The 22,617-nt window shown below is 43.3% G+C and overlaps 1 protein-coding gene across 6 annotated transcripts in view; it reads left to right on the forward strand.

The window, feature by feature from the left end:
- WDR91 (WD repeat domain 91) overlaps positions 1-22,617 on the forward strand; it is a 194,654-nt gene that overhangs the window by 41,749 nt on the left and 130,288 nt on the right. For 3 of the 6 annotated variants that reach the window (XM_085651982.1, XM_085651981.1, XM_085651983.1), the window contains exons 3-7: positions 6,741-6,920; positions 7,272-7,478; positions 11,698-11,781; positions 21,081-21,196; positions 22,280-22,457. In XM_085651982.1, the coding sequence (XP_085508108.1) occupies positions 6,741-6,920; positions 7,272-7,478; positions 11,698-11,781; positions 21,081-21,196; positions 22,280-22,457 (765 nt within the window). Of the gene's footprint in view, positions 1-6,740; positions 6,921-7,271; positions 7,480-11,695; positions 11,782-21,080; positions 21,197-22,279; positions 22,458-22,617 lie in introns of all 6 variants that reach the window. The other 3 variants (XM_085651980.1, XM_085651984.1, XM_085651979.1) reach the window with 2 other exon arrangements.

Raw genomic sequence — 22,617 nt, forward strand, 5'->3', positions numbered from 1 at the left:
TAGGTGGAAGTTGGTGATGTGATGGCTCAACTGCTGTTGTACACATATTTCCAGCACTTTAGCTAGGAGTGGGATGTTAGAGATAGGTCTGTAGTTGTCAGGAGAAGCAGGATCTAGCGTTGGTTTTTTAAAAATGGGGACAACCTGGCTGGCTTTGAGAGTCAGGTATCGATTCCTGTAAGAGTGTTGATTATTGCAGTCCAAGAAGGTATGATAGCCTGAGAGGCAGCGGCTAAGCAGTTTGAAGGGAGAGGGTCATTGTAGTGATTGTTGGGTTTTAAAGAGGATAGTATTTTAGAGACAGATTGTTCATCATAGACTTTAATGTTGGTCCAGCGCGCTTGGTTTTTGAGGGAAGTCTGGGAGGGCGGCGCGGAGTGAGGAAATAGAGCCGGCGGGGTTTGGAAATAGGTAGCAGATATGAGTTCCTTTCATAGGGCAGAGATTTTATCACAGAAGAAGGAGGAGAATTGCTCGCATGGGATTGGAGATATAGGGGTTACTTTGGACGATTTAGCCAGTTTGTTGGATTGGTGTTTGACCAACTCGAATAATTTGCGCGGTGTATTCTTGGTGTCATCCAGTTCTGTTCTCAAGAAATCTTTTTTAGCGTTGAGGATTTTCTTGTTATAGGCGTTTCTGGCCTGGCGGAGAAGTTTAAGATGGGCTGCTGATGGGTGCTTTTTCCAGTTCCGTTCTGTTTGCCGGAGGGACCTCCTCTCATTGTTGAGGGATCCGTTGAACCAGGGGTTCCTGTCTTTGATCTGGGTTATTTTTAGTTTTAGTGGAGCAAGGTCGTCAATAATGTGGGATATAGTTGTGGAATAATTTTCAGTTAGGTTGTCGACCGTGGTGAGATTTGGAGGAGGGGGGAGGTCAGTTTCACAACGGGCAGCCAATTTCTCGTGGTCAGGGTTCTTACATGTGTGCGAATTGCACTCCCTACCCATCTTTTATCCTCACTTCACACACATCACTCCTCCATCTCCCTTTCTTGCTCCAGGGGCACATTTGAAAACAATTGAAGAATATTATAGATAACGCATACGCCCAGTGTGATTAAACAACACTGTGGGTAAACGACAACAATGTGTGCTTGAATAATTGTTTTGATTGCTATATTTTGTGTATTGTTTACTGGGACCATTGTTCCAATGTACTGTCTGATACCCAGGACCCAGTGACGCATTTTAGGTTTACCCTTTAAGGTAATGACCACCAGAATAGGCACTTTCCAAACTAATGCTAATTTGAATGCCAACATACACGATACGCAAATGTTACATAAAAACTGTTTCTGAAACCATTTGCAGTGATTTGTGAATAGTCTTTGTAATAGGGTGACTGTAAGAATGGAGGCAGCCAATTGCTCCACATATATCATGGGTTCTAATGCCTGGCTTTTAGTCTGCATGGAAAGATACTATGGTCAGAAATAATTAAATACAAAGAAAACTCGACAGGATAAGTCTTAGGGTGGCAAGTTGGCTGGTATTTTATGGACCTGTCAAGTAGCTTACTGGCCCGGATAGTATTTTTATGTCCATGAAGAAATAGCTTACTAATATCTGATAGGTAGCAGAATTATTTCTAACTGATTATTTAAGCAAACCGAGGAGTAATTGCCATGTTCCCAAAGAATACTGAGGATTTTTTGCACATTCTTTTTGACCTACTAGCTCTTGGACCTTCTAGAATAGCAAAATGTAAACACAGAGGGGATACTTTTTCCCGAGAAAGGTTGCAGCCCTACTGAAATGGGATTCATTTTTGCTTTTGGTTGTTGGGCTGTCACATTTGACCCACCCTGCCACTTTCAAAAGAAATACATTTCTAACACTGCCAGCTAATTTATTTTTAAAAAGATAGTTTATTTGATTGAAGAACTTCTGCAGAGTTGTGCATTTGTAGCATTCAGGTCTCAAGCCGGAATCCCTGCATATATTAAATGAAGGTCATTGACTTGGGTGAGAAAACATATGTCAAGTGCATTTGTACTGTCCCCATAGAAACTTTCAACGGATTGCATTTGCCAATGCTTGTTTATTGGTGTATTAGCTCCAGGAAGCCTCTCATCAGGGGGTGGCAGTTGCACTTTACAAATGCTGGACACAGATATAATTCAAGGACTCTTGACAGGCTAGTAAAGAGTTTGATGGAATTTTTCTTCTAGTACATTTTCTTTAGGTCCTGCAAAGAAGTGTGGAATATAATGAAATATCTACTTGTCCATGGGACAGGCTGCGTCATAAATCTGCTTGTCCTGTAAAAAATTCAACCTGTCCCTGTGATACCAGGTAGTGCACTGTCAAATTATGGCAACAATCTCATTATATAAGAGCTCTGACAATAGCCTCTCTGAATATGCCAGGGCTCATATTACGGGAGGGTTTGAATATTAGCAGTTTTCCTATTTCGAAACCTTTCCACAGATCTACCTGCTGAATCTGGAGGTAACAGTAAACAATAGTTCCATGGTTGGAATGACCTTTGAGTCCTTTCAAACCTACTAACTTGCATGTTTTAGAGGGTTTTCGCCAGCTCTTCTCTAATATTTTCCCACACCGAGGTTGGAAGTTTATTTCTTACCAGGGCAGAAGTAAAAACTTCTGCCGGTGTTGGTTAAAATGTGGTTGGAAAATGTGGTTTGAAGGAAAGTGAACTTGTAAATGCTCAAAAGATTTCCACATGAGCAAATCTACACATGCACATTTGCTCATGCTAAAATGCAGTTCACAAATATTTTCTAGGAGTAAGATTTCCTGGCCCAAATTGTTGTAAACTCATTAAAGCCATAACTCTGCACTAACTTAAGAACATAAACCATGGTCGCATTTTTGTGTCTTTCTATATGAAATGGGCCCCTAATTAGGTCTGGCGTTATGCAAGACCTTTCATTTTTATAAAAATTCTATCTCTTTATCGATCAGCTGGCTTCACTGTGAGTGACAGCATTCAAGCTCTTTCACAATGAGCATATTGCCACACAAAGAGGCATTGTTCAGTGCCAGGGACGACTGTGGCACTGTTTGCTTTTTGAGACCAAAAATATTTTTGCTTTTTGGCAATTGATACACCTTGACAACACCAAAAGGCTTTACCAATGGTTGTTAATTTTCATATTTCCCATAATCTTGTTGAAACTGACTACACTGATTTTTCCATTATGAATATTTTTGGGAAATACTAGCATACATCAACACATTTTACTAAATGATTCTTCAAAGAAATAGTACCTAAAATTTCACAGTAGTTAAGCAAAACGTTTTTTCCTAGATGCATTTTTTTGCAAACTTTTTTTTTTTTTTATAAAGCAAAGAATATACGATCTTGCTTTCAAGCTCCTGCAGATATTTGCATCTAATCAGAGAGCATTCTAGGAGCAGTAAACAAATTCTCATATTGGTAAACTTTTCAAACGTGTGTACACATTTTTATACTGGAACCTCTGTCGTCAGTCTGAACCTATAACATTTTCCTTAGAGCGCTGACACTAATTTTTTGTTGTTCACGTTTGTTTTTATTATTATTGTTATTATCATTACTATTATGTGCATGACAATTATTACATTGCAACAGTTCGCATTGTATCTGAAACATCAACTTTGTAGAATGCATGCAGATACAGTTGTACACATTATAGTGCATTTCGGTTGGCACAGAGCCAGTATGTTGTTAGCTGAAGTAATCGTTTATATGTTGAACATCTATCATAATCAAGTAAACTCACAAACCCCGAAACATAACATTTGTACCCTCCTCTTCAAGCCTTTGAATAACATATCTTCACATGTCTAGAATCAGCACCATTTTTGCTACCACACCATGTTGAATGTGCCCAGCTGGCCACCCTACTTTCACAAGATATAAATTCAGGCCTATGTGCCTGTCAGCGTTCGTAATTTATATTTCACTGGCCCATTCCTGGATTTTGGGGATTACGCGCGGACGTGAGTGTGATTATTGCACCCACAGGTTACAATAAGATATTGTTATTTAGTGGCAAGACATCTTTCCTAGTCCCTGCACCCAATGCACCCTCCATACCTACCCCTCCCAGCTCTCAGGTGCGTCTTCTGATGTCTCTGAGCGCTCCTGCCAGGCCTTGCGGAAATCTAACGGAATCGTATCCCAAGCTGCTGCTATTGGTTGCTTGTGCAAACCTATCGCATCCTCACGGCGGAGCACTACACTTTCTGCCTGCGGCCAGCACAACAGGGACTGGTACCAGGCTTTTGCCGCAGGCGGGGCAGGGGACTGCCAGCGGCGAGTAAGTAGGCGTTTGGCCACTATGAGACCTAAGTCAATATATCTGGACGTTACTTTGTATTTATGGCCTTTGGTATAATCCCAATATGCATAGTTCCCACGACCAATCTAAGGTGCGCTCCGTGCACTGTGCCAAGCAGCTAGTGACCGTGCATCAGTATGTCCGCAGAGTCGTGCATGACCATAGCATATGAGATAGGTCTGCACCTGCTTTGCCACAACTTGCAAACTTGGCATACGCCCGATCAAAATATTTATTTATACGTTCCGGAGTCAGGTAGGCCCTATGGGCTATGTAATATTGAATGAGCCAAAAACAAACGTTCCAGGGTATTCTCATGGGGCTCCCAAGTATATCTTCCCACTCACGCCCTGTAGTGGGTCTCTGCAAATCTGCATCCCAATGAGCACGGAGTGAAATCCGATTCAGTGCCGTGTGGGTCCTGAGGGAGTCTGCAAACCATTTGGTAAGATGACGGCCCGAGCCCAATTCGTGCAAGTACTGAATAGTCAGGTGAGTGGCAGGTTCCTGTGCCATATTGCCCCACAGTGAGCTCAGGGTAAGTATCACTGCAGCGTGCACCAGGAACTGACCTTGCGGTAGTCCCGTGCTGTCAGCCAGCTCCTCAAATGGCATGAGCTGCCCATCACTATACAAGTCACCAAGTGGGAGTACACCCACTTCCTCCCAGCTGGCGAGTTCTGCGCCCATTACTGCCCGATACCTCCTGGGCGTGCCTTGTATAGGAAGAGATGGAGCATATGGCGCCACCGGGTGCGTAATGCGAAGACTCCGCTGGTAACAGCGATATGCCACCTCCACCAATAATTGCTTGGGCATGCTACCAGTCCTGTGGGGATGGAACAGTGCCACAATCTGGACTTGTGTGAGCCCGGGCAATTGTGTTGCTGTATCCTCTAATTGGCGCGCACCCAGCCATCATGCCACCCATTGAAGCTGCGCCGCCAAGTAGTAGTGCTCCATATTGGGCAGCGAGAGGCTCCCCCTCCGGGCAGTTGACAGATACATTTTGGTCAGGGACACTTTACTGTAGAGTGCTGACCCTAATAATAACGTTTTTGCATTAATTAACTATAAATACAAGTTTTAACAGCTTTAACATTTGGACACAAATATTACCTTAACTTCAGACCATGCCTTTTCCTGATCAGTAATGTGGTACTGCAACTGGCAGCCACAGGGTTTGTGCTGCAAGAGGTAGGGCTTCTTATCCCACGGGCAAATTATACATGAAAACGTGTTTTTCTGGACCCCAAACAATATGCCCTGGGCGTCGGGCTATAGAGATTCTACACCCCTGCCTGCAATCCCTTGCTCTGGTAAATATTTTAATGGTGGCACACTGAATGAAGAGAAACCCACATGAAGGTCAAGAAAAAGAAAATCTCTTTTCATATCAAATTAAATATAGATGTCACAAAGCTTAAAAAGGAGGAGGATCAAGGCTGAAAATCCTGCACTAGTCAAAATACCCTATCTGGGCAATATTTATTGTTTCATAGATTGGTGCAAGGTGCCTGGGACATGACCTCCATGTGTCCCAAAGAAATGGCACGCATGCCACTTTGACAAATTGAACAAAGGGTGGCCCAGCACTCAAACATGTAAATTGTGTGAGTGGAGCTTACTTACTATCCACAAGCACAATATAACAGGAAAGCATAATAAGTCACGATCTTCCCAATTGAAGAAAACACTTGATAGTAGGTAAGTACATTCTTTATTTTTTTTCCATTGACAATTTCTTAAAATTCGAGATTGCCGACGCATTTTGTCCTCATGCGAACTTCTTCAGGGCTTTGCTGCAGTCAAAAATTTCTTGACATAAGATTTCTCAAGTGCGATCAGATCAAATAGCAGAACAAATCAATATGGAACAAATCACACAAATATGTGTGTTGAAGTCAGAATCCTTCTGAACCAGACGACGCCTTGAGCGCACAAGAGATACATATCCCACATCACTACGGTTAGAGAAACTCAAGTAAAGCACAATCTCCTCGGATTAAGAGGAGTGACCACGACACACTTATTTGTGTGATTTGTTCCATATTGATTTGTTCTGCTATTTGATCTGATCGCACTTGAGAAATCTTATGTCAAGACATTTTTGACTCCAGCAAAGCCCTGAAGAAGTCCGCATAAGGACGAGATGCGTCAGCGATCTCGAATTTTAAGAAATTAAGAAATCCGTGTTTTCTTCAATTGGGAAGATCTTGACTTATTGTGCTTTCCTGTTATATTGTGCTTGTAGTTAATATTTAAGCTCCACTCACACATAATTTACATGCTTGAGTGCTGGGCCACCCTTTGTCCAATTAAATATAGAGGTATGTAAAGCAAATTTATAACAGTTATGTGATTTGGAATCTTACCTCAATTTAGATCATTATTTTTCATACACATTTTAGAATGAAGATGTTCTCTTTTGTTCATTGTTAATCTTCAGGTCGATAAGATTGTGGAACAGCTGCAGCAGTTTATCCAGAGCTTTGATCTCAGCGGTCTCCGGGATTATTGGGTCTACCTGGACCGGCGCCTCTTCAGTCGGCTGGAAGATGTCTACCGGCCCACAGTCAGCAAGTTGAAGACCAGCCTATACCGCTACTACCTCGTGTACACCATACAGGTTTGTTCTCAGCACCACCCATTGGGCAGCTAGGTATTCTGGTGTGTAAAACTACTTTGAGGTACCACACTATTGCAAAATCAGAGGAATGATTCTTATACCATTTTCATTCTGACTTAGTTCACTGTTTAGTTCCCGTTCTTCTGCATGTTTTGATTTTGTTCCTGACCCAGATTTTCTCTTTAATAGTTTTGTGCTCTGTTATACACTAGACTCCTTATAGTTGCTTTACAGTTTAATTTTTTGTTGGATTTGGAAGTCGTCTTTAGCACGTTCACTGTATCTATTAGTATCTAGAGGATCATTTCAATTGGACTAACTGTAAATAAACATTTTTTACTTGTATTTTAGACAAACCGGATTGATAAAGCTCAGGAGTTCTTTCAGAAGCAGGCCTCTGAGCTTCAGAACCAGCCTGAGTGGAAGGACTGGTTCCTGCTGCCATTCCTGCCGACGCCAGACTCCAATCCTGCTTTTGCTCCATATTTCTCTAGACAATGGGCAGATACGTTCCTGGTGTCACTGCACAACTTTTTGAGTGTCCTGTTCCAGTGTATGCATATCCTTTTTTCACCCCTCTACATGGAGCCAATACTTACATTTTCTTTTAGGGTCAGGCTATATGTTTACTTACAGAATGCAAGAGGCTTCAAAAGGAAGTACACCTGTTTTGTTCAAGAATGCCATCTTGTCCTTGAATTTGGAATTTCATCATGAAATTATGAAACGAAAAAGTGGGCATAAAGCGTAGGCATATCAAGAATTACTCCCTGTGTCGATACCCACTATGCTGCATATCCCTATAACCTTAGGTTTGACTGTCTTTCTGTCTTAGGGATATCAAGGTAGATACCAACACCTTACTCACTGCCTTAAGGACAGAGGCGTGTCACAGCCTAAAATCTGAATAGAAGAGTGTTTTAGTTAGGATGATTCCCAAAATTGAAAATTGCTTCAGCGGACTTTAAGAGTGTCTCTATTCTATTTTAAGAAAACACCATATAAGTAATGTTCTTCGGGCAATAAGAGTTTTTCTTGGATATTCTTGGACTCCATCTCTGTACAAGCACAGCATACAGCTTCTCCCTGTTTCTTTCCTAAGAGTTTGAAGATTCACAAACAAAAATGTTTGGCTTTATGGCGTTGAGTAGATTGTGAAATATCAGCTAAAGTGGCTTTAGGTGATGGGTTATTCAAGGCAAGGTACTCTGAGGTTTCAATGAAAGTAAAAATAATGAATCGAAAGAATTGAATTTTGATTTGTAATGCATCCTTAAAAGTACAGAGTCTATACCTTGAGATATTAACAGTGAAAAGGAGGGGAAAACCATTGAACACTGCAAGACATGTTCAGTGTTCAGTACAAATGTTTTAGGGGAAAAAAACGAAATCTAAAGTACATGCCAGCCCGCATGCCACACAGCAACACCATCACCTCCAAATCATTTACATATTTCTGCACCATCAGCCCTTAAAGATGATCTCCACCCTTGATTAAATGTCTCCAATGGAACGTCTCATTCTATACCCAAACCAGTAGATTCTGTGACTAACCGCCACATGTCGGGAACCGCCACATGTCGGGAACCGCCACATGTCGGGAACCGCCACATGTCGGGAACCGCCACATGTCGGGAACCGCCACATGTCGGGAACCGCCACATGTCGGGAACCGCCACATGTCGGGAACCGCCACATGTCGGGAACCGCCACATGTCGGGAACCGCCACATGTCGGGAACCGCCACATGTCTGGAACCGCCACATGTCGGGAACCGCCACATGTCGGGAACCGCCACATGTCAGGAACCACCACTTGTCAGGAACCACCACATGTCAGAAACCACCACATTTATATGCAGAAAACTGGTGTTTAAATAGGAACACCCATCCATCTACTTAAAAAAATATTCCAATGAATACTTGACGAGTAAGACAAAAGTTGCTGAACCTCATTACGGTGTTCCAAATAAAGAGGCTGTAGACGAAAGTGCTTCTCAGATTAGGAAGAAACACAAAACAGGGATCAGGTGAGGGAGCTACATAAATTCAGCAACGGAAGGTTAATGTATTTTCTATGCTACCCGTGAGGTCCATATTTTGTGTTCCCTGCGTTTTATTTGTTTACTTGCACATGGAGTTCGATATGGTGTGCCTTTCACACTGTTTTCCACTGCATGGTCTTTTAATGCTGCATCACATACCCCTTTCTCTTCATACCTTTATTAGTTTTCACTCCAGTGGTGAGTCCTTGTTTGTTTTATAATAAACGATCCATGGCACATCACCATGGAAGATGAAGTAACTTGTTCCTATGCAGGTATAGGATGCATAGCAAAAGGGAAAACATTGTCTAACAAGGGGAAAAACTAAAAAAGTAATCTCTCTGCTACAGGGGAAGCTGCTGACATAGCTGTGACTTCTCTCATCAGCTGGAAGCATGAGAGACCTGTTTCCTCCTTGAGAGTGACCACAACACTCCTTTTGCCCTTCCTACCTGGAGTCCCAATACATCTCATGGTCTCCTCGCCCAGCCCCAAAACCATTAAAAAAAATAATGATGTATGGGTTGTGTTGCATTGATGAACACCAACATGCTACTCCATAATGGGACACACATTTAGGTTGTTACTCTCCACTGGAGAGTATGAGTATTCACTGTGCTTCTCTTCAGCAGGTGTTATGTACTTTGGTTGGTGTTCTCTGGTTCTAGTACGTACGTATTCTGTACCACTGCCTGAGACATTTTCTGTTTGTTCTTTTATTATGGTCGCTGGCACTGTGACAGATAGGGCAGTATAAGAACAGTGCATCTAGTTGCCCAAGTCAGTACTGTAGTTGTAGTGGTAACATTTGGGATATGATGGTTCTGGAATGACTGCGAAGGATGATAATGCTGTAAAGTGAGCAGCTGCAATTACTCACAGTAGACCAGGTCTTGTATTATGGTGAAGTTAAGCAGGCTGACAGGTGGTGTCAGTCCATTTGGGTACGGTTGGTCTGGAGTCTTCTCTGTGTATGACTACATGAGTAATACAATGTCCGAAGGGAGGTTCTCTTTAAGACTTGCATTTCAGTCCACGTGCTCCAAGTATTCAACATGGTGCTCATGGCTGTGGCATGCTATCTCTCACTATGTAAGTGGTGCTTTTAATAGTATGAGAGAATTGTGGAGTTTAGAAGCAGAAAGGGCTGTAAGAGTTGTCCGAGTTCAGGGATTGATAGAGGTTAGGGGTCAGGGCTGTGTGGAGTTTAGGTGTGGTGAAGGATTTCTAATGTTAAGGGATGGGTTAGAAAGGTCTTTTAAGGTTCAGGAATCGATGGAACTTATGGATCAGGGATGGGTGGAGTTTATTTGGGCAGGCATTTGTAATGATCAGGGATGGATGGTGTTCAAAGGTGGTGAGTGTTCAGCGAATTAAAAGCATCAAACGTAATTTTCACAATGTAAAAGATATAAATCCGAAATACTGTCCCCTCATATAAAGGTTTGAAATAAATACCTTCCACAAAATAGTTTCTGAAAATAAGACCTGCAAGCATTTCATTTACACCTTAAAAATGAAGTATGGTGAAGCCAATAAAAAAAAAAAAAAACATTTTATGAATTGGTTTCTATGAATTTGTAGATACCATCCTTCCTGAAAAATTCCATTAAACCGTTTAGATGAAATGGTTTCTCAGTAATGGTATTCCAATAATTAGTTTGCTATCAAATCACGTACAACTATGCTGTTCATGGAGCTAAAATGGCTAATTAGGGATGTTAGTATACCAGTAGTACATCTTTAATATTGTTGACGTTCTCATCCTTATGCCTCATATATGTTGCAGAGATGTAGTACGCCACTCAATATACCAGGGACCTCCATCAGTATGTCAGTGGGGAATCCCATCAGCATGCCTGTGTTCCCCGTCATTAAACGAGGGTTGTTTTTCAGAAATGTAGAGTTCTCACACAGTATATCAGGAGTGGCCCTTAGTAGCGAAGAGCAGTTCTCATCTATTCCATGAGGTTCAATATGATTCTAGTTGGTAGGCAGCAGTGAAGTTTAACATTCCTGGAGTGCAACTTATACACCCACATTCTCATCAAAGTCTTATTTGTGGTGTTTAGTATGCTAGTGATGTTCAATATCGCCCACTTGGCAGTTCGGGCTGACCTTGTTCTACATTCTGTCCATCAGTTGTTGTTTTTGCAATATCGCCCATAATTCCTTTCACAGTGGCGTAGCAAAGGGGTGGGAGAGAGGGGAGCGGTCCGCCCCGAGTGGCACATGGGAGCGGGGGTGGGTGGCAAAATCAGGAATTGATCGCCAGCCCCCCACACCCTCCGATCTTATGGCCGCTGCGGGTGGCAAAAGGCTGGAACTGCCACGGGTGGCAAGAGGCCTAGCTACGCCACTGTCCTTGAATGTAGTCGGAGAAGCCACACAAGTCCCCCACACTATTTCCACCTCCCTGATCACCCCTGTCGTGTAGACTTAAAGCTACACAAGAAGGACAGGGAAGCACGTCATATTTAACATAGCTTGTGCTAATCGTGGGCAATTCAGGTGACCGCACCAAGTTACCAGCACCCCAAAAAGCATTCTGTGCTTTATGAAATATAATTGTATCCTTATTGCGTGGGTTGTGAATCCAATTTATTACTTCTCTGTGGTATGGAAACTCACACACACAGCAGCAAGAAATGTCCTATTTTCTTCACAGTGTAGCCCACGTACAATGCCATCATACCCCTTGAGCATATGCATTTAGCTCCTTAACAATTCTTACCTGTCCCAGTTATTTTGAATTTTGAGGCTGAGTGTCAGAAAATCGCTCTCCTGCAGGAGGAAAATGAAGCTTTGCGCCAGAAGGTGAGAAAACTACCAGTGAGTTCTCTAATATGGTTTGTGTCTGTACTTTCTTTGCATGTACTTTTATTTGTTTGAACTCTAATTATGTAGGAAATGTCTGTCTGCCATGACACCATTGTTTGAGAGGTCCAAGGGTTCGCAATTGGACTTCTGTAATACAGACCTGAATGCAGTCAGAACCCTAGCTTGATGTGCCAGTTTCAATGCAAGATGATAAATCAGAGGCGTCCTTTGAGCCTTGTCTAACCTTACTCTCTCCTGCCAACTGGCAATTCTACCAAATACTTTAACTGCTAATTCCTCTCCTTAGAATTTCCTCCAGGCGCTAGACTGGACCCAGCGAAATTTGTAGCAGTACTCCTGCGTGCCAACTCGTGGTATCGTGTGACTGTGATCTGACTCCATACCACCCCAGAAGTGACCGAGCAGAGCCGCATATAAACACTACCACTCTGCACTGACGTAATTTTCTTCCTTTCCACAACTTCCATAATGAATCTGGAGCTCCTCTCCCTACTTCTTTATTTTTCGCCAACTCTAAACTCCAGGGGTTTTCAGTCTGTTTACCACAGGTGGGTTCCTCCCCATAGGATGATCCTATGCCAGCATCCATGTCGGATCCTAACCTGATGTCCGCTCTAGCTCACCCAGTGTCAAAGTATGAGGTTACACGAGCGCAACTGCTTGTCATCCACTATAATTATAATTAGAAGTGTGTGAAATTCTGGTAATTAGCTTTTTCCAAATCCGTGAAATGTTGGTAAAGTTAAGCGAAGTTACTCAAAATGTGAATCTGTTATTTCACACTAAACGTTAGCACAAAATTCTTCCTTGTGACCACTTTTAATGCAAGGACACATTTTGCAGAAAAAAAATTGCGCAAAGAAACAAAAGCACTGCGAACTACAGCCACTTGCATGCTGTTGTCCCGTAGCTTGGCGGTATATTTTTACCATTAATGATGCATTTCCAGTAAATCTTTACTGCAAAAGGCACATAATTATGAAATTTCTGAAATTTTGCGTATCAAGTGAAATCAGTGCAGCGTGTGCACCCCAGGATATTGATGATGATTGTGGAGAGGAGGATGGCTGACTTCCCCTCATTATGCTGAAGATGTCTTCTACCTTAATTTTAAAAAAAAACGCGTGGGCTTGACACCTCCCATGACGCAGAGTCTGATATGCCACATGGACAACCAACGGAAGAAAGTACCTTCTTTTGCAGTAGAGACGGAGAGTAGCCAAGGTGCTAGAATTGCAGCTGCCCTCCATTGAGACTAAAACAAATGTACTGACTGAAATTCTGCAGCCTATGCTTGCTGGCATCGCCTGAGCCATTGCTCCGAATTAATGCTGCCCTACAGATACTGTGATGGCTACCTGTCTGAAGCCATGTTCTTCCTTGCCTGTTAATTGGCAGACATCTTCCAGCAATTCAGATTTTATCACTAAGCATCCTTCCCCACAGACTAGTAAGAAGACCCCGAACTGATTTCAAACCAATCCTTCGGGATAGAGAAACCAAAACGATTATTTGCCTTTGGCAAACTTATTTTTTCCTCTTCCTTCTCAGCTCTGCGATCCGTAAATGCAGCCTATCGGTGGGGCCGATACACACATGCTCTTAGGGACATGGCCAGCGAGATTTTCTCGGCTGTCCCGAAGGATCTTGTGGCTTCTCTGGCTCAGACGATACATGATAAGCAGGACGCAGCCTAGCATGTTATCTGCACTGATTTGGATCCCATAGATTGCATTGGCAGGGCAGGGCAATGGGTATCAATGTTTTCCTTCTTAGGGAATGAGTTCCACTGGATTCTACAGCGATGTACAGGCTTTGCAGATGGATATGCCCTTTGATGAGTTTCACCCGCTCAGTGAAAAGGCTGCTCTGCTTTGGAATGCTTTAATAAAAAAGCAGAGCTACGGCATTCTTTGCGGTTATTCACCCCTGCCAAACAATTTCCATACCAGGAAAGTTACATTGTATTCCTGGGCAGGTGCCTAGGCAGTGACAGCATTCCCAGCCAGTGATGATGCAGACAGTGCAGCATTTCAGGGACACAGGCAGGGGTCTGCCAGGCATTGCACTGTAATCACTTTTTAATCCTCTTCCCGTAGTAGGCAACAAACTGCTTTAGTTTGCCCTCAGTGGCACATGCAGGGGGCAGGATTCAGCATTCACTCTTGGGTTGGCAATTTATCATGTCAAACAGCTGAGTTTTGCAAATTGTTTAATCAGGCTATGACATTCGTTTAGTCTCTTTTCCACCCGAAATCTCTCCCACACCAGGACAAATTTCATCAGACTATATGTCCAACCATTCTTCACGCGGAACATCTATTGCTCTGCAAAGGTGTCACAGAGAAGCCACTAGACTCTGGAAAAGACGAAGTTGTTATTCCTGTTATTTCCTGGTCCTGAAAATAGACTGGGTTCTCAGGCCTATCTTGGATGTCTGATCCAGAAGGACAAATTCATAATGCGCATATTCTTCAGATCCTATCTGCGCTGGACGTGGGAGCGTGGGTGGTGTCCGTGGACTTGCAGGACATATATTTTTTATACCTTCCCTTCTGTCACACAGGCTTTAGCTGCAATTCAAGGTGGACCAGAAGCATTTTATATTTGCTCCCCATGTCCTCAACAGCACCCCACCAGTGTTCGCGAAAGTTGTGATCATCTTTGCAGGTCGGGGGTTCCTTTATTCCTGCTAAAGGTGGGCTCACCGCAGGCCGTCGTTGCCCACATGCTGACAATGGCAGAACAACTGACATCGTTGAGGTTTACCATAAATAAACTGAAGTTCCACCTGATTTCATCACAAATTCTTCCATTAATTCAGGCTATCCTGGAGGACATTCAAGCTATGATTCATATGTTTCATACATAACTTAGATCGAGGTGAATGTGGCTCTGATACTTCTTGGCCTCTTAGCCTCATGCACCCTTCTTATCTGATAGGGACTTCTAACCGCAAATTCCTTACCTTAGAATGATCCCCAGTCATTAGACTGTTTTTGAGCGCCGTCCCCCTCCACACCGGTAGGTGGCTTCATTCTTCTCTGCGTGGCGTTGTTGGTGTCATCTGCGCAGTAAAGGATATTTGTTGTGCTTATATAGGTGCCACCTGGACGTTTGTTCTTTTCTTTCCGTGCTAGTCAGTGCAGATCCGGGAAGAACTCCCCCCTAGTCCATTTTGACTAAGCTTTTTTCAATCTTTTTTCAAAGTTTTGTTGAGGTCTTACCTCCTGGTGTGGCAGAAATATCATCCAAGAAGACTGGCTTCAAGCCCTACGGCTCCTGCCACCGACAAATGTCGGTGACAGACCCACACCTTGTTTGCCTGTGATACCTTGAATGAGACCATGACCCAAAGGCCTGCTCTGACCTGCGGCGCCATGCATCTGAAAGCCTGGGGGAGCGATCCCTCAAGCTCCTGGTGGCTTGACGTGTGACACCACAACGCTTTAGGTCCCGGTCGAGAGGAAGGTCCTGAGAGCTGTTATGGAGTCTGAGGTCATTTTCTCACTCTAAGTTAACGAGCCAGTTGGGTAAGTTCCTCTCCCAGAAAAAGAAGTCGAAGTGTGCTTCGACTTCACCTCGTCCTTCGGCCGACAAGACAAGGATGTGCAACTCTAGCCCTCGTTCCGCAGTTGAGCTATCACCTGGGCCGACTCTGCGCCTCCCTGCGTTTCTGGGACCTGGAGCAACCCCCCTCAACTTCAATTGAGTGTCCCGTTCCTTCTGGCACGGTTTCGGGCCAGTGGGTTCCAGAGGGGCCAGTACTGGATTCATGTCCATGGCTCCAGCGCCAGTCGGGCCCCAGGAATCCACAGATGGATCCGGATCGGCACAGTTTGTGCCATGTCGACCTTACCTGGTGCCGGTCCGGAGGCTGACGCTTCCGGCTCCGACTGGCAGCGCCATCTCCATTAACATCTCCGACATGGAGCCGGGGGACAATCATCTGACGCAGACTCCGGTGCCAGGAGGAGCCATGCCTTCCAGCCCTACTCCTATGGGCTAATATTTGGGGAAGAATGGTAGGGGTCGCTGGACCCTGAATAATACCAGCCTAAGGAATCCTTGGACTCGGAGTACGCATTGGCTAAAAAGCAACCTCCTGAGCGATAGCATGCTCATTCCACCAGAGGTAAAGCTGCAACAACTGCGTTAACTCGCGGATTTCCAGTCCTGGCTAGGTAGCAAAATGTTTACCAAACACTACTCTCAGGTCTGTAGGCATGGGCACTTTACCTGTTCAATTCTGTAGGACTTCCTCGTGGGAAACTGGTCCACAGACCCATCTCCAATTGGTCCACAGAACAATCTCTGGTGAGGTATTGCTTGGGTATCAGTTCTAAGGTAAGGAATCTGCGGCTAGAAGTCTCAATCAGACGTTCAGTAACGCCTTGTATGGTAGAGAGTCTATCTTGCTAAAGATTTCCCAACAACACACCCACCCTCCATGCCCTGCAAATGGATTTCTAGGGACAGGACTTTCCCCCTTCAGGACCCTAGTTTTCCACACCAGTAGTCAGTGTACTTTATGGCCCCGTGCTTCTGGTGTGGAGAGTCTTAAAAAATTAACTGACATCTGTATAGCACAGCGGAAGCCACTTCCGGCGCGGACGATGCCAGCACCAGCATGCGGAGCCGAACAACACCAGCTACCAGCGCGCTGAGGCATTGCTCACTAAAAACTTCTGTATCCATTCTAACGCCTGGGGATAATTCCAAGGTAAGAAATCTGTGGCCTAGAGTCTCTGCCAGTTTAGGCGATACCAAAGGTAAGTAACGTGTTCGTCAACTACACCAGGTGGCACAAGCTAACCCGGCAGTGGAATCTGGAATCCCAGAGGACACAGCATCAAGGTTGCCTTTCCAACACAGTTCAGGTCTCAGAAGTGAAAGCTCAAGATCTACTGTGGGGGCCGTCCCATCACTATTTGCGCTGTGGCAGACCACTGGCCCTCCCCCACCTCAAGCTGATAGTGGTGACAGATGAATCACTACTGGGTTCAGGAGGGGTGGTCCCTTGGGGTAGGGATAGATCAGAGTACTCTAGTGCCACATCAACCTACTGGAGCTAAAGGTCATTCATCTGACTCTGAAGGCCTTCCTGCCATCCAACAAGGGGAGGCTGCTGCAGGTTCTCGTGGACACCACCATCATCATGTAGTACAAGCAGGGCAAAGTGGAATCCTGGGTTCTGTGCCAAGAGGCTTTGTATCTCTGAAGGTGGCTAGAGTGCAAAGGCATCTTTCTGCTTACCACTTGGCAAAGGTCCCTTAATGCCAGAGCAGACAAACTGAGAAAATGGCTGGTTGTGGCCAAGGGTGTGCACAACGTTTTTAACAGGTGGGGGGGGGAGACGTGAGGGCTTGATTAGATCTTTTTACCACCATTAAGATTACGCAGTGTCATCAATTTTACATGCTGGAGTATTCTCAAGAACACTTTTTTTTTAATTTATTTTTTTATTCATATTTTTTTATTGAGCAGTGCCAAATGGAAGAAAAAGACATGACTTCAAAGCATATAAGCAATCCATCAGAGACTATCAACAAAAAACATCCCAGACCTTTAAGAACTTCTTTGTTGCCCCCACCCGTTTAGCATAAGCTTCCTCAAAGCATTTTGTTCGATTCATTTTACACATCCATTTCTCAAATAGTGGTATCGTCTCGGATTTCCAATTTTGTAAAATCAATGAACGAGCGACTAACATCATAATTACAAGAAAATGAGCATGAGAATCTGAAAAAAACATATCCTTAGTACTTATGCCGAACATAACAATTTCTGGAGAAGGTTTACACAATTGTCCTGTCGCTTCACTAAAATAAGAAAACATTTGCTCCCAGAAAACACATAACTTTGGACAAGAGTAAAAAACAACGAAAACATTTATTTGATACCTCTGGATAGATTTTGTTTAAGGCTTCAGGAGTGTAATAAAGCATCCAATTTGCCAAGAATGCCATTCTTTTATAATTTGCAGCACGCAAAGCCTTATTACCAAAAATTGAACAATTGTTAGCAGATGCATTCCAGCTGAGATGAAATGCCTTCCTGCCACTACCTCTCAAGCCCCAAGATCTGTAAAAGATCAAGAACGACTGGGCCCAAGTCATCCTGGTGGCTCCGAATTGGGCTGGTACCTGGAGATCCTGAGCAGGACCACCTGTTGTTTTGATCAGACTACTACTTTGGTAGGACCTCCTGTCTCAGCGGTGGGGCATGGTGCTCCACTGAAATGTACGTAATTTATACCTCCATGCATGGAGATTGAGCGGCTGCAATTAACTGCTTTCGATCTTCCACCTGATGTGATAGATGTCCTCCTTGCAACCTGAAGTCCAGCCCCTCTATGAAATCATCTATTCTGGGACAAGTTTGTAACCTGGTGTGATGCCCAAGAAACTGACCCCTTACAAGCAAAGTTATCTGACGTCTTTCTGTTAATGTTGTCCTTAGCCCTGCAAGGCCTCAAATTGTGAACTGTATAAGGTTATTTGTCAGCCCTTTTGACTTTCCTACTTTTTCATGACCAACCTTCTTTGTTCAAAGTGCTTGGTGTGATAATTTTTATTAAAGGTTTGACACACACACATGTTCCCTCCCAAATCGATTTGATGCCTCAGTGGGATGCTAATTTGATCTTAATATTTCTCGTGTATGTCTTTCAGTCTATGCACTCTCCTGAACTTGACTGTGTTCTTTATTGCAGTTACATCAGCCTGTCATGTGAGTGAACTGCAGGCACTGCCAGTACAACTTTCCAAATCCACTTTTTTTTCCTGCCTGATACAATGGTGCCTCTTCTGCCAGGCTGCCACGTTGGTGTTGGTGTTGGTGCATATGTTCACGTAATGCTACTTCCTTGACGACCAGGCAACCAGGTCTGACAGGCAGGATGCTTTGCGCATACTGCTCTAAAAGACTTTTTGGTTAGAGTCTACTACACAGACACTCCACCTTGTGGAGATACTGCTTTGCAATCTGTTCTAATGTCGGGAATACTGCGGTTAGAAGTAGCCATCAGAAGAACAAGTTACTTTCCTTCATTAATGCTCTTCATTAATGCTCTTTCTGGGGGATACTCCATCTAACCAATGATTACACACTGCCCTTCCATTCTGTTTAATGCCTTCTTTTTAGCATCTAAAGTGCTTAGCATTCAGCAAACAATTGTTTACGCTCCACGTCTGAGGGCACGGAAAGGCAAAATACAAGAAACTGATGTACAGGGCTAATGAAGAGCCGCTCACCACCTCGTAGCTACACGCAGGACCACTGCTACAATTCTCCGAAAGCTGTCTGCACCTGGGAAATATACTAGAGTCGGGTATCTGCGGTTCAATGAACTATTCACCACAAAGAGTATTACTTTAGGTAGGTAACTTGGTCGTCTTGTAGCAAAGGATATTGACGCGAAGAACAGCGGTTCAAGCTGCCTCCAAGTTCCCTCCTAGACTGACTATACTTCACGTTTATACCAATCTTTCGTAGCTGCTATCATACTGGACCAAGACAGCTGCTTCACTGCTCTGTGGTTTTCTGTATTTTTCTCTTCACACCCTCCTTGCTGCCCACTTGTGTGGTTGCTCACTCTTGTCTTTTCCCCAAAAATATATCCAGAAATGGATACCACTTAACCATAGACAGTTTAGCAGGATGAAGTATCTCTGCTGCCTACTAAAAGTTTCTCCGAACCAGGAAGAAAGCGGTCAGGTCTGTGCCTCAGAAGCAGTAGGGACAAATTTGAAAACCATAAACATAACCGTGGTGCAAAAGGCCAGACATAGAAAGCTTTGGAGAGAGAAAATCTTTGTTATTGCTGGATGAGCCATAGCTTCCTGAAAATAAATACAGATAAGACAGAGGTGATGGAATTCTGCCTGGGTCAGCCCCTGTGGAACAGGTCCTGGTGGCCAACTGAGGCCGGAGAATGCCCCAGCCCGGTACATAAGGTTAGGAACTTAGGGATCCTCTTCGATGACAAACTGAACTTTGGCACCCAGGTAAACAGCCTTACTTCATCCTGCTTTCTCTTATTAAAAACTCTGAGAATTTATTTTCCATGTATCCCTTTAGAACTGCAAAAGACGGTGAAGGTAGCAATTTTTCTATCTAAGTTGGACTATTGTAACGCCCTCTTTCTGGGCATTGACAAGTTCCAGCTGAGAAAACTACAGTCTCTACAGAATGCCGCAGCGAGACTACTCCTGGGCATTCCCAGAGGACAGTCAACCTCTGCCGGAATTAAATCACTCCACTGGCTTCCGGTCAAACAGCGCGTAGAGTTCAAGTGCCTCAACCATACATCCCTCCACGTGCTCTTAGATCTGCCAGCCTGGGCCTCATTAAGATCGCAAAGACCCAACGGGCAAGATGGGGGGGGGGGGGGTAAGGCAATATCACAATGCGCGGTAAAGCTCTGGAACAAACTGCCAATACCTATGAAGCTCCAACCCAACTTACAGCTTTTCAGGAAGAGCTTGAAAACCTTGTTTGTTCACATCTGCCTAGGCCTCCATCAATTATAGTGCACCATTTCCTGTCCACACACTCAGCGCCAAGACGCTATGGCATTCGAGCGCTATACAAGCATATAAACATACACATAAACATTACGTTTGGCTGGCAACCAAATAAATGTTTCGCATTATAATGATTTTTGCAATGGTTCCTTAGCCAAAATGTACTTTTAATACCCTACATTGAATGTGTGTTCAGTTGGGCAATAATTGTTCAGACAATGTATTAATAGAAAGGATTTACATCTGGGACTTAATTGAATGTTTTTCTCAAAAACTATTTGTAGATGTAACAAATTGGGAGAAACCTTTTCCCTAACTGGACAGTTTTTTGTCTGTGTACATGTGTTAATAATGGTTCATTTATTTAATTGTGACACTTTGTGTTAGTTGATGTTTCTCTAAAATATGAGAAGAAAAAAAGTGGTGTTTGCATAATTTGTAAGGTCTGTAATATATATAATATAAATCTCTCAAAGCACACTCCATATAATAAACTATAATAAAATTCGGCTCATCAAGAAGGCTTTCTATAACTTAATTGCATACAGACAGGTTTTGGAACATAAAACAGTTTTTTAAAATTTTAATCATAGTCCTGGTATGATATATGTTAGTATCACAATATTTCAAGAGCAATGAATGCTTGCTTTGTATCAGGAATGCTATAGGAATTCATTAACTGATTCTGTCAGGGTGTTGGTTGTTGAATCTATACTGAGTTGCTGAGAGGTTTTTTGCCTGTTGCAGCTCTTTTCATTGCAGGCTGAGGCCTGCCGCCTCAAGAAAGAGGAGGAGGAGGAGTCCATGCAGCACAAGCTACCTGCGTATGTCTCCAATATGGACCGCCTGGTGGACTCAGAACTGTGAGTGGTTGGAAGCAGGAGAAATCTTACAGTTGATATCAGGCGGGATATGTGCCATTGATTTCTAGAGGGGGAACAGTGATATGGATTTGAATTAACCTCACATGACCTCTGGGAACAGCACTTTGTAGCACTGACGGGCCGCATGAATTTGCAAGTAGTACATCTTTGCCAATTATGATACAGTTTCCAAACATATGGTTCTTTGTCCGTCATGATAATACTTGATTTATCATGCCATTGTATGACCACAACATTAGATGAACACATGACTGCTCGAATGCTTATTGACCCTATACTTACATGATATCATTCCAAATGGTTCTGAGGGTGCCATTGTGCAAGTAAGCTAGTCTTGCACTGGTACCACATGCATGTCAGACATCAGCTTAATATACTTTGCTAACAATGTAATTTAAGTTATTTTAAGCTAACCAGGCTAATTTGCAAGGCACTGAGGGCCCGATTTACAAATGTAATCTGAGACAAAATCCTAATTTTACGACTTTCTGTATTCACAGAAGGCATTTAGAAATACTAAAGTTGTGATTTTGTCTCAGGTAAACATAAGTTTTGGTCTTAAGTTAAACTTAAGACAAACGTAAGTTTAACTGAGACAAAATCCTAGTCGTAAAGTTAGGATTTTGTCTCAGTTAAACTGAAGTTTGTCTTAAGTTTAATTTAAGACCAAAATGTAAGATTAACTGAGACAAAATCCTAACTTTAGTACTTCTAAATGCCTTCTTTGAATACCGAAAGTCATAAATTTAGGATTTTGTCTCAGATTACTTTTGTGAATTGGGCCCTGAGTATTTCTATAGTCACCATTTCCTGGTTCTGATTGAATATGGTTTGTCTTTTATGGCCTTATTTTATTCCCTTCTAATTACATTTTGCCTATGCTTGCCCCCCAAACATCTCCTAGTAGACTAGTTTGTCACTCTGTCTTCCCAGAGTTGCATGTAGTATTTTGAACCCCCTTAAGCTCAAGGAAAGCACCACCTTCTTTCATTTTTTTCCTGTCTGTGTTTTTAAGGGGTCAGGAAATATTTTAGTTTGACATGATGTTTTTCTTTTCCATAGGGCTATGACGAGTGTCCAGAGGAATCCCTCTCTGACTCTTCAGACCAGAGGGTCTTTTTTATCTTCATTGTTACCCCAGAGCAAAAAGGCCCCACCCAAGACACCTCAGGGATCAGGACTTTCTCCCACCATGAGTGGGGCTACTACAGTCTTGAGGAAGGAGCCTCAGAGCACCCAGGTAGTTAAACAGAATTGAGGCAGATAAGACTTGCAATTAATCGTCTGATAATGTACTTGGCACATCTGTTAGACGCAGTCTGATTTCTCTCACTTCTTGTAATTGGGATCCAGTGGCATTGCATTTAGCACTAGCCAGTGTAGTCTAAAATGTCACACTT

This window comes from Triturus cristatus, chromosome 4_1 (genome assembly GCF_964204655.1).
Source record: "Triturus cristatus chromosome 4_1, aTriCri1.1, whole genome shotgun sequence".
NCBI lineage: Eukaryota > Metazoa > Chordata > Amphibia > Caudata > Salamandridae > Triturus > Triturus cristatus.